The sequence below is a fragment of the Onychomys torridus genome, chromosome X, assembly GCF_903995425.1.
Source record: "Onychomys torridus chromosome X, mOncTor1.1, whole genome shotgun sequence".
NCBI classification, from domain to species: domain Eukaryota; kingdom Metazoa; phylum Chordata; class Mammalia; order Rodentia; family Cricetidae; genus Onychomys; species Onychomys torridus.
The window spans coordinates 66,076,472-66,088,845 of NC_050466.1; the positions used below are offsets into that span (position 1 = coordinate 66,076,472).

A 12,374-nucleotide genomic window follows, 5' to 3' on the forward strand; every position below is an offset into this window, starting at 1 on the left:
TTCTGTGTCACTGCCAAAGCTATGTGAACAAACTGTGGTTTTCTAGTTTACAGAAGTTCCTGAATCTTCCTCCTACACTTCCACCATCTTATGACCTCTGGCTGGACAGGAAGGGGTGAGTAGTAATTCACTGTGCTGCAAATTAGTGACATCTGTATCATTAAGTAATAAAATCCAAATAATTTAAATGGTATTGAAATTTCCATTGCCCTTCCCCGTGAAGAAAGCAGCTTTTCATAATTTGAATTTGATCATAATCAAAGACTGTGATTAATCATTCTTTCTAGTGGAACCAAATAAGTCTTGAATCCATTCTGGGGAAGCTGCTGAAATAAACACTTTATGGAAACACAAAACCATACTAACTAAGCAGTGGCTGTCTGGGAGGAACTAGAGAGAAAAATGCATGGGTGCCGTGCTCGTCAAAACACACAGGAGAAAAAAAAATCTCTTACTTTATCTTTTGTGGCTTCTAATAAGCTTAATTCATATACTTAACTGTCTTTTGAACAATTCTTAGCACCACAAAAAGTATTCTTTCTCTTCCTTAAAAAAAAAATAAATAAAAAGCTCTAGTCCAAACCAAGATCCTCTGTAGGTTGTCTTAATTGCTACTTTGCACTGCAGTGGACTTTGACTGATTTTTGGCACATGCTATCGTACACAAAGTTCCTAAAATAAAATGCTCCAGGATATCCTAGGAACTCTTCGAAGGCTTTAAAAGGGGACTAGCACACTGAAAGAGTAATTTTTGAGGACGACAGTTCAGACGAGGAGAATGACTGTCTAGGCAGAATTACGTGACTAATTGAGATCTTGAGTTGGATGCAGACTCTCCTCGCCACCTAACTTATCATGGTTAGGGGGAGGTGGGGAATCTAGTTTTGATAAAGACAACTTTTCCCTCCCCAAGTGACTATACGTTTAAATAGCTAAAACATCTGTGCAGCAACCTAGTGAAACATGTATACTCGGATCGCTTGAGCAAAAAGCCTGCCAAACAATTGCTTGAGAGGGACTTTGCTGAGAGAGAGCACCAAGATAAAGCAACTGCTGTTTGTTTTGTCTAGTCAAGGGAGAGCCAAGGCAACCAATATTTTGAGTTTCTTTTATTTCATTTGTGAAAGATTATTTGAGAAAGGGTGTCGAGGGGGAAGTTTCCTGACAGGAATTTTTAAAGCTGTCTATTAGCAGACGAGCAGGAGAGTCTTGGATGTCAACGCCTGACAAACTCTTGAGACCAGCTACCAAACCACGAAAAGTGATTTTCTGAGTCTTCCCTCCGGCCCTTCTGATGGAAGCAGAAACAGGGAGCCCCATGGAGACTGGAAAGGGGACCAACCGAGGCATTCGAATTGCACTGGCCCTGTTCATTGGTTGCACCCTGGTGTTAGGCACACTGCTCTTTCTAGGTAAGTGGAACTCCAGAGGCCAGGGGAACTGGGCATCTATGGAGAAACTTTCTAATTCTTTATTCTAGAAACCCTTGTCATAATGCAGGCTGTTTGCTTATGTTAAAAAACAGAGATGCACCTTTAGTTTCAGTCAGATATATCAATGAAAAAGGAGGCTTTTCTTTAGTACCAAATATATAGTCCAAGAGGCAAGGTGCATGAGAAAGTGGTTTGGAATGGCTGGTGGATTCGATTGCACTGAGGGGTGAAAATCATGTCTTCTATTTCAAAAATTGAGTGTTTATGAATTCATAGTTAGATACTTGCATTTGTTTTGTGAGAGAAAAACCATACTGGAATATCTTTTTGTTTGACTTTTGTCCATGTTTGTTTGAACAAGTTACAAAGTGCAATTTACAAAAGATAAATCAGTCCTTAAATGGGATTCTTTGAGTTTTTCTAAATCCAGTGATTTTGATAGTTGCAACCTTTCTAATAGGTTTTAAAATGAATGTGAAGGAAAGCAGAGGTTTTTCCTCTTATGATTTGAAAGGCATTGTGATTCAATTACTTTAATAACTCCTGTGAGAATGATGTACTCAGAATGTGTAGACAAAAGCATATTCCTAGGGGGAAAAAGGATGAAATCTGTTAGAAAGGGACAGGGGATGCTCAAAAGTGTAAGCTTTCTAAACCCCTGACTGTTTTCCTTTGTAAATTTTTTCTTATATAACTCATAGTATTTCATTGACTTGAAGGTCACCTAGAAACAAGCCCTATACTTAAGAGATTCTAGGTGTACTTTGAAATGCAGCAGGCCTGGAAACATTCCTTGGCATATACAGGATGCATGAGGCCATGTTTATTTTGGCAAGAGAAAACCAGTAATTAACTTTTAAAAGAGTTAGGCTTGTGTGGTTGAGAACCCTGCTAAAATGAGCAAACCACCTTTCCATGTTTTCTATGGCTGAAGATTTAGGAAATTAGATCAGTATATTGCTTTCTGGTGAAGCTAGACCTCCTCCTCTTGTGACTGAATTTGTGGCTCTTAAAAACTGTTTTTTTTTTGTTATTTATTATATTTGTGTTTTAATTTTACACATCAGCCATGGGTTCCCCTGTCCTCCCCCTCCCGCCCCCACCCCCAACTCCCCCCCATCCCCTCCCCTCCATTCCCATCTCCCCCAGGGCCAAGACTCCCCTGGGGATTCATTTAAACCTGGTGGATTCAGTGCAGGCAGGTCCAGTCCCCTCCTTCCAGGCTCAGCAAAGTGTCCCTGTGTAAGCCTAAGGTTCCAAACAGCCAGCTCATGCACTAAGGACAGGTCCAGGTCCCACAGCCTGGGTGCCTCCCAAACAGTTCAAGCTATTCAGTTGTCTCACTTATCCAAAGGGCCTGATCCAGTTGGGGGCCCCACAGCCTTTGGTTCATAATTCATGTGCTTCCATCCGTTTGGCTATTTGTCCCTGTGCTTTTCCAATCTTGGTCTCAACAATTCACGCTCTTACAGTCCCTCCTCTTTCTCGACAATTGGACTCTGTTGTGAGGTTTCTCCAAAGTTGGCTTTAGACGATCAACTTCCTGAAATTTAAAACCAGAGGAGAAATTTTATGGACATGCCAAGGAATTACACATGACTTGGGAAGTGATTAAGGGGTTAGGTTTACACATACTCCCAGACTTACAAACCCAAGTGGTCATCATGTAAGTCAAAATGTGTGCTCTTTACAGTGATGTTCATAGCGTTTTGCAACTTTTTCTATTCTATTCTTATGATCCTATCATTACTCTCGGAGACTGTAGCATTCTAGAAGATGGTCAGTTATAGAAAATCTTTATTTCTTTTGAGAAAATGATTTTTTGACACAAGCACTACAGATTTTAGGTAAAGTAAACTTTACTAAATCAAGCATTGCTATTATGGAGGAGACCTGGTTAGGAAAGATAACTTCCTACTATGTCTAGTAACCTGGCCCTCACTTTGAATCTTTTGGAGAATGTCTAATGATGATTGATAATAAATAGGACCAGCTAAAGGTGTGGCTTCATTCTACTTTTGTTATTCAGTATGGTCTTCTAACCGGCAGCATCAGCATCACCTGAGAGCTTGAGCTCCACCCCCAGATCTACTGATTCACAGTCTGCATTTTCATAAGACACCAGAGGATTCATTTGCATGTGCAAGTAGGGGAAACATTGTTTCAGAGGGCATCTATTTGAGGGTCCACATTCAGGAATATGTATGTATGTATGTATGTATGTATGTATGTATGTATGTATGTATGTATGTATTTATGAACAGATTCTCACTATGTATCCCTGTCTGGTCTGGAACTTACTATATAGATCATGTTGTGAATATCACAACTTCCTGTGATATTCCTGCCTCTCCCTCCCAAGTGCTGGGATTATAAGCCTGTACCACCATGCCCACCTAGGAACTTTTATATTTTTGTTAACTATTTCCATACAATTTTCCCCCTCAACTTTCTTCACTATTTGCCCCCAGGCATCCCTTTAGCAAGCAAGACTCCACTCTGTGTCGAGCTTGCTAAATGCCTGCAAAACAATGTTCTTCATGACAGTCTAGTTAGGCTCTTCCCTTGAAGGTGCTTTCCTTGTTGACTTGGCAGTATGGGCTCTTCCTGTCCTAGTCCAGTCATATGTCTGCAAGGTCCAGCATCCTGTCTTACCGCTCCTTTGGCTTTGTCATCTACAGAAAGAATGGTTGCCAGTGGTCTGAGGTGGTTTCAGAGAACCTTGGGGACTTTAAAATATTGAGTATAGCAGTAGCCCACAAACAATTTATTCCACGTGTTCTTTTCCTCTTCCCTTCTCCTTCCTCCCTGAAATCTGTTTCTCAGATGCAGTGGTCTGCAAGCTTTTCCTGTCAAGAGCAGATGAGAGTAAATATTCTTGGCTCCACTGCCATACATTTCTATGTTTCACTGTATCACTAAAGCATCCACAGACACATTTTGCACAAATGGGAGCCAGGAAGATATGCTTTCTGGATACTGAAGCTTGAATTTCATGTACTTTTTGTATATCATAAAATATTGTACTTCATTGGATTCCCCCCAACTATCAACAGTATGAAGGTCTTTCACAGAAATAGCAGCAGGAAGTTGCCTCAGTCTGGTTTGTGGGTTCCAGTTGGTACTTGGGTGATGATGACCTCAGCTGTGTGGTCTTTCTTATGCTTTCTGTTTTGTTGTTCTGTGTTGGGGGTGGAAATCAGGACATTGCACATGTACTGTAAGTATTCCATCAATGAGCCGTGTTACTGGCCTCACTCACATTCTTGATCTTGACGGGGGTGGGGGGATGGATTCTAAACTGAGAAGCTAAAATGCTGCTTGACTTTTTTTCAAGCTTCTAACCAGTAAAAAGTAATGTTTCATTGAATTCCTTACATGTCTGTGTCAATAATTCTTTCTTTCTTTCTTTCCCTTCCTTCCTTCCTTCCTTCCTTCCTTCCTTCCTTCCTTCCTTCCTTCCCTCCCTCCCTCCCTCTCTCCCTCCCTCCCTCCCTCCTTCCTTCCTCCCTTCCTTTTTTCTGGTTTTTCGAGACAGGGTTTCTCTGTAGCTTTGGAGCCTGTCCTGGAACTTGCTTTGTAGACCAGGCTGGCCTCGAACTCACAGAGATCCACCTGCCTCTGCCTCCCGAGTGCTGGGATTACAGGTGTGCACCACCACCGCTGGGCCCTTTTTTCTTTTCTTTTCTTTCTTTCTTTCTTTCTTCCTTTCTTTCTTTTTAAAGCTGAGGATCGAACCCAGGGCCTTGCGCTTGCTAGGCAAGCGCTCTACCACTGAGTTAAATCCACAACTCAATAATTATTTCTTTTTAATGAAAGAAATAAGGCTAGTTTTGGAGGGCTTTGAGACAGCTTCTCATGTAGCTCAGGCTGGCTTGGCAGTTGCAAAGTAGCAAAAAAAAACAAAAACAAAAACAAAAACAACAACAAAAAAACACAAAAAACCTCCAATTTCCCCACCTCTTCCTCCAAAGTTTTGAGAAAGAATAACCTTTTAGCCATTTCATAAGATTTAAAAATAAAGCTACCATGAAGAAGGTATTATCCAGGGCCGGGTGGTGGTGGTGGTGGCGGCAGCAGCAGCGCAGGTGCACACCTTTTAATCCCAGCACTGGGGAGGCAGGGCCAGGTGGATTGCTGTGAGTTCCAGGACAGGCACCAAAACTACATGGAGAAACCCTGTCTCGAAAAACATATATAGTAAAGTTTATATTTCCATTATAAAAACACCACTTGCTCATTAAAGAACATTTGGTAAATACATTAAAATTGAGTAGAAAGAACTCCCCATGGTTCTGCCATCGAGGCACATTGGAATGTCCCATACTGATCTTTATGGTGTTTATATATTTTTACCTATTTTTTTCTTGCAAAAAATAAAATAAAACACACCTTTTAGGTTATAAAACTTCTTTTGAAAATAGGCCTGAGTGATTCTGTAGGCAGGTTTCTTGAATATATAATGTAACACAGATAAAAGGGTGTTTGGAGGATGGGAGCAGAGAAAAGAACAAAGACAAAGCAGGCCCCTCTTAGGATGTGGCTTCATAAAGAATAAGACATGCCATACAGGCAGGTGATCTGCAGGGCTGCATCTCAAGAAGAGATATAAGCACTCTTCGGCTTTTTGATTGCACATCTCAGCCCCCATGGTCCATTTCTTCATGGTCATATCTTCAAAGATGCCTTGTTTTTGCTCACAGAGCACAGCAATAAAGAGTGCCTCAAAACTTCTCCAGCTATGGAGGAAAAACAATTATTCAAAAAGGTTTTAGATTTTAGGCTCATATTTGCTAATGTCCAGATCCTACCTGGAGTTCAAAAAGTGCATTCCTCTGTGCTTTTGCAAAACCACTCATGTCCAGCCTGTGCCTGTATCCTGTATGCAGCCAAAGACAGCTATGAATGTGGCCCAACACAAAATCTTAACTTACTTAAAACATTATGAGATTAAAAACATGCTTTTATTTTGTGACATCATTGCATAGCTCTCAAGCATGAACTTTGTAGAAGACATTGGCATGTCAAAGGACTGGAAATTCTTCATAGGTTACTATTACAATTGTACCGGAGTTTGTGTGTGTGTGTGTGTGTGTGTGTGTGTGTGTGTGTGTGTGTGTGTGTATCCATAACACAGCCTGCTCAGTTTGTGAGAGGCTCTGCCAACCAAATCAAAGGCACACATAATGGCTGTGCTTCAGCCTCAGAATTTCTGTACCAGTGGATTTGGAGTAAGAATGTGCACTCTAGCAAGCTTCCAGGTGCTGCTGTGGCCCTGGTGACCAGACTCCTCAACACAGCTCCAGTTTTACCCACTCAACCCACACCTCCCTCATATGACAGGAATGAGTCCTAGCAAGGCGATTTACATAATCATCAAAGTGCTTCCTTGGTTTTGAGCCAACTTGATTTTTGACTACCGTGTCAATACTGAGAAGCATAAACTGATAGCAAATGTCTTGCATATATACCCAAATGTATTTTACTCGATGGTGGTCTGCTACAAGTCAATCATTTATTTTGGTCTGTTTTTCCAGTGAGTCAAGGTCTCCTAAGCTTCCAAGCTAAACAGGAATACTGTCTGAAGCCAGAGTGCATAGAAGCCGGTAAGTCTGTTTTCCACCTTGTGTGAAGTTATAATTTTGGTACCTTGGGGACTGGAAGAAAAAACAGGTAGTATTTTTAGTATTCTGTTTGCTTGAGGTTGACCAAATACAAAATGCAATTTTGAAGACATTTTGAGTTTACTTTTAAGGTTTGGTGTGAAGTAGTGGAGCTTAGGTTTCCTGTTTTCTTTGCAAAAGCCGAGCTGTACAATATTTCAACCCTCATGATAAGGAACTCAGGTAAGGGCTTGCAAAGCAAGGCGTCCTCTCTTAAATCACACAGAGGCCGTGGGCCTCCTATGGCTCTCCTGGACAGATCCTCTTTGTCTTAAACAGACTTTGTGTATCTTCTGGGTTAGTGGGCATGGCCTGTTTGATTCTAAGTAGGGACACTGCAAATCTCTGCTTCTGCTGGAATCCCCTCGGATTCATCTGTTCTGCGATGTGTATTGAACTTCTAAGGAGGTGACAAGACCCTGTATCAGTGAGGACACCAAGGCAAAGATTCATGCTTAAAGGTGCCTTGGTTGTGACACAGATAGGAAATCCTGCTTGTATCCCTATGATTATGAAGAAGCCAAATCCCTGCTTCCAACCTCCACCCCCAGTTCTTAAAGGGGGTAGGACCCTAGGGCATTTTCCAAAGAGGAAGTCCTAGGACAATTAAACATTTGGGCTTTTCCTCTTAACTGGAGAAGAAGAGATTAATGAGTGAATTCACCAAATAGTGAATAGTGCCAGGGACTGAGTTAGATTTTGGTTTATATATGGTTAGTCCTATATATAAAATAGGTAGAGGGAGAAAAAATGTAAAACACACACACACACACACACACACACACACACACACACACACACAGGGGTCTGGGGATGTAGCTCAATTGGTAGAGTAGTTGCCTATCATTCATGAAGCTCTGAGTTCAATCCTCAGCACACATAATTTGAACATGGTGATATATGGCTGTAATTCCAATATTTTGAATGTAGAGGCAGGAGCATCAAGAGTTCAAGGCCACCCATGGCTACTTAGTAAGTTGGAGGCCAGCACAGGTTACATGAGACTCTGTCTCAAAGCAACAATAAAACAAATGAAAACCAAAATCAAAATCCATAGAAGGTACACAGTGCACAAAAATGAACAGAAAATTAAAATATCAAAACTGACTCGTACTAATACATGATAGAATGGCCAGATTGAAGGTTCTGGGTGTAGGATCTTCAAAAGGACCTTGAATAATTAAATTAAAAGAAGGGAAATGGAGTGTGAAGAGTGAGGCAAGTGCTTTCCTGTAGGGAAAAGGTCACATAGAGGAATGAGCTTGAAGAATGGTAGAGACTTCTGGGTGAGGGGTTTTGTACATGACCTAGATGCCATGGGTTTGGCTTTTTCTTTAATATGCTCAAGAGTTTCTTGAAAGTTTTATGAGAAAACATGTGAGCACTTAATTAAAATCATGCCAGCCAACTGTGGTGGTAAATGCCCATGGTCCTAGTACTTGGAAGATGAAGCCAGCCAGGGTTAGTTACCTAGTGAGTTCAAGGCCAGCATAGAGATGCAAGATCTCAAAGTAGGAACAATTGTCTTTCTGTAGAGAACTTGACTTTGGGGAGAAATGTAGGGAAAAAAATCAGAAAGGAGGTTATAGCCAGCAGGCCAGGTGAGAGAGGTTGTTGCCTTGAATTTGAGATGGAGATTGCAGATCTAGGAGCTGGGAGGCTTGCTAAAGGCATTGTGGTAGTGATGGAGTTGAGATATATTGTAGAAAAAGGGCAGGGATTTAGGGTGATACTTAGATGTTAAGCAGTGACATTAAATGAGATGGGAAAGACTTAGGTGAAAGAATTCATAAACTGCTTGTTGTGGTGGTGCATACCATTAACTCAGGACTCAGGATGTAGAGATAGGTGGTTTACTGAGTTCAAGGCCAGCCTGATCTATATATAGCTAATTCCAGGAGAGCCAGAGCTACATAATGAGGGTTTCAGGGTCTCTGTCTCTGTCTGTCTGTCTGTCTGTCTGTCTGTCTATCTGTCTCTCTCTCTCTCTCTCTCTCTCTCTCTCTCTCTCTCTCTCTCTCTCTCACACACACACACACACACACACACACAGAGTCAACCTCTGTCTTATGCTATCAGTTTTTGCTTCTTAGTATTGACATGGTAGTAAAAAAACATGCTGGAACCATTTTGATGTCTATGTAAATAGCCTTGCAAGGACTTATGGTTGCTCTGAGATTAATTCCTCTCATATCGGGGAGGAGTGGGTTGAGAGAGTAAAGCTGGAGCTTTGTTAATGAGAGTCTGGTCACAGGGCTGCAGCAGCACTCTGGGATTGTTATATTAAGTCCAATTTTTGTCCCATTCTTGAGTGACCAATACTTTTTTTCAACCAAGCAGTGTGCTAAAAGATTCACACTTGCCATTTCCTAAAATCTCATAAGAACTCTATGAAGTTGATGCCCCTAGATGAGAGAATGTATGTTTCTCAAGGCAGACTTTTTCAGGGTCACATCGTGAGTTAGGGGCAGAGCTAGGCTTAAAGTCCATATCTGGCTCCCTTTGCGTCAAGCTGAGTAACTGTGCAAGGGCTTTCTTTTTTCATGACACTAGATTGACCTGAGGTCTAGTGACTAGACAGAGGTCTAGTGACCTTTCAGCTTCTTAGCATTGTCCCTGGAAAGGTGCTGTTTTTCCCCTTTGGAATGTTGTGCATTTCCCATGCCCTTTTCTGTTCCCAACTTGAGCAGTTGGCCTGGAGTCTTAGCAAGTAGAGAGAGTATTTAATGGAGTAAGGTGAGGGACCAGGTGCTACAATCAGATGACAGGTTTCACATTCCTTGTTACTTGGTACTTTAGCTGTGGGAGAGTTCTTGCAGATGTGAGAAATTAAAATATTCAAGCCATAAGTGCTCAATTTTAGTTTAGACAACTTTAGGGATGGAAGGCCACTTACTTCATGAATTTTATTGCAAATCATAATAACACCAGAGTGAAATGGACAGAGTGATGTTTTGTGATGTCACCTTCTGCCACCTAGTGTGTTTTGCCTTGCTGTCCTGTTTTTAATTTTCACATTAGTAAATGGCTTCCTGATGTTAGGGAAATACAATTTTTTTTTCTTTAGTGGAAGCACCGAGGCCTCAGCCCTCTTTAATGCAGTATGAGCTTCAGTATGCTCAGGGATCTGTGGAATAGCTGTTGAGTACACATGCCAAAGAATTGAAGCCAAACCTGGCTTTATGCAAGAGCTTGTGTTAGGGTGGGAAAGGGCACATGTGCTAGTGGTGAAAGGCCTGTGGATGGAAATGTCTGACCCACTTCTGTCCCTTTTCTGAGCAAGTGGCAGTCACTTCTGAGATGCCTGCTCTCTACAACTTTCCCCTTTTTTCTTGTCTCCTTGATCTCTTGTACTAACTCCTCTTTGGCAATGAAAACTGTAGAAAGGCTACAGAAAAAAAATGTATGCATGGGTTTGCTAATGCTAATGAGTAAGTGTAGATAGGCTGACTTAGGTCTGGAATGTACACAGTCCAGATACATGTCTGGGTTAAATACATGATCATCTTGAGCTGCGGGCTCATTACCTGTGAAATGGGACTAGATTTTTTGAACTTTCATGTGAGTTGTGAAAATCAAAGAAAATAAAAACTGTAATAGTACCCCTGCATCAAAACCTTCAGTCTCTGAAAGCAATGTAATCCTAATTTGTAACATCAAACCTGATCTCAGTTCCTTTGGCAAAACTAGCTCTATGAACAAATGTAACTAATGTGAAGCCATTTTAGACTTTTATTCCACTCATGAGAGTATGCACTTATTTTCTGTTGGAATATTAATGTGCTTGCTTCAGTGGTATCAATCTAGCCATTGCTGAACTGTTAGATCACCTATGGCTATATATGTTGTATTTCTTTTGCAGAATTTGAAAACCTGCCAGCTCTGGAAATCTAGCATCAATTTTAGATGACTGTTTATAGAATTTTTTTTTCAAGACAGAGTTTCTCTGTGTAGTTTTGGTGCCTGTCCTGGATCTCGCTCTGTAGACCAGGCTAGCCTTGAACTCACAGAGATCCACCTGGCTCTGCCTCCCGAGTGCTGGGATTAAAGGGATGCTGCATTTATAGAATTATATTACCAAAATGCTTATGTGTATGTTCTGGGTTTAGTTATCTGTGTATATACAAACTCAGATGAGAAAGTGCCTCCATCAGATGGCCTATAGGCAAGTCTGTGGAAGCATTTTCTTGATTAATGATTGATGTGGGAGAGTCCGGCCCATTGTATCCAGTGCTACCCCTGGGCAGGTTTAAGAAAGGTGGCTGAATAAGAGCCTGAGGAACAAGCCAGGAAGCAGCATTCCTCTGCTTCAGTTCCTGCCTGGGCTTTTTCTGATGAAGGACTGTGTAACCTCTAAGGCAAATAAACCCTGTCTTCCAAAAGTTGCTTTTGGTCATGGTATTTTGCCACCGCAATAGACACCTAACTAAGACAATTATTTAGCTATTGCATAGTGTTGCTGTCATTCCAATCCAAGCAGCCTGACTCTATAGAGTTTGTGAATGGCCTTTACTGCTCACGAAGGACTTAGCATGTACTTCCGGGTGCAGAGGAAATGTTTAATGTGAGTGATATAATTATTTCAAAGAAATATTAATATGTAAGCATTTGTAAAACTCTTTGAGCCCGAATTGAAGCTAACACCTCTGAAGGCACACATGAGGAATGCTTCTACCTGTACCATATAGACCAGTGGGAGCCTGGCCAACAAGTAACCTCATGGGCAACACTTGAGAGTGAGGCAGCTTGCGCTTTCACAGCTTTCCTTCATAATCATATATTTTTTTAATTAACACAAGATTCTCAGTTTTCTCCATGGAGCTAGTAGAAGAATGGGGTTTTGGTGTCTTGACAACTATGGTCCCTTGCAATTTGAAGTCACAGTTCCCCACAGAAAGGGCAGCCCTGCTCCTAACTGTGAATAGTAAATGATGAATTACAAGGCAGCAGGAAGAGTTTTCTTGCTTCATGGGCTGCTTTCCAAAGTCAGTGTGAGTGATGTATTCTTTCACTTTTCTATCAGGGCCGAGGTCAGAGCTGAGTTTGCAGTTTCCCTCAGTACCTGTGAGAAAACCCAAGGAGATGGAGAAGAGGCATTTAAGAGTTGGGGGCGGGGTGTGTGTGGGGAGCTTGGGAAGAAAGCTGGAAAGCGGTGAGCTTATGTGAGTCAAAGTGCGTGTGAGAGCTCCCCATGTGACTGTAAATATTGTGTGGGACTGAGACTCATGTGATCCACGTCCCGGAGCTGTTACGGAGAAGATTCCATCTGTGGCTGTAC

The 12,374-nt window shown here is 41.6% G+C and overlaps 1 protein-coding gene across 2 annotated transcripts in view; it reads left to right on the forward strand.

Moving 5' to 3' along the window:
* The first annotated feature begins 1,294 nt into the window (after positions 1-1,294).
* The window catches only part of Phex (phosphate regulating endopeptidase homolog X-linked), a 217,055-nt gene continuing 205,975 nt past the window's right edge, over positions 1,295-12,374 (forward strand). For both annotated transcript variants that reach the window (XM_036175272.1, XM_036175273.1), the window contains exons 1-2: positions 1,295-1,412; positions 6,971-7,039. In XM_036175272.1, the coding sequence (XP_036031165.1) occupies positions 1,295-1,412; positions 6,971-7,039 (187 nt within the window). The remainder of the gene's footprint in view (positions 1,413-6,970; positions 7,040-12,374) is intronic.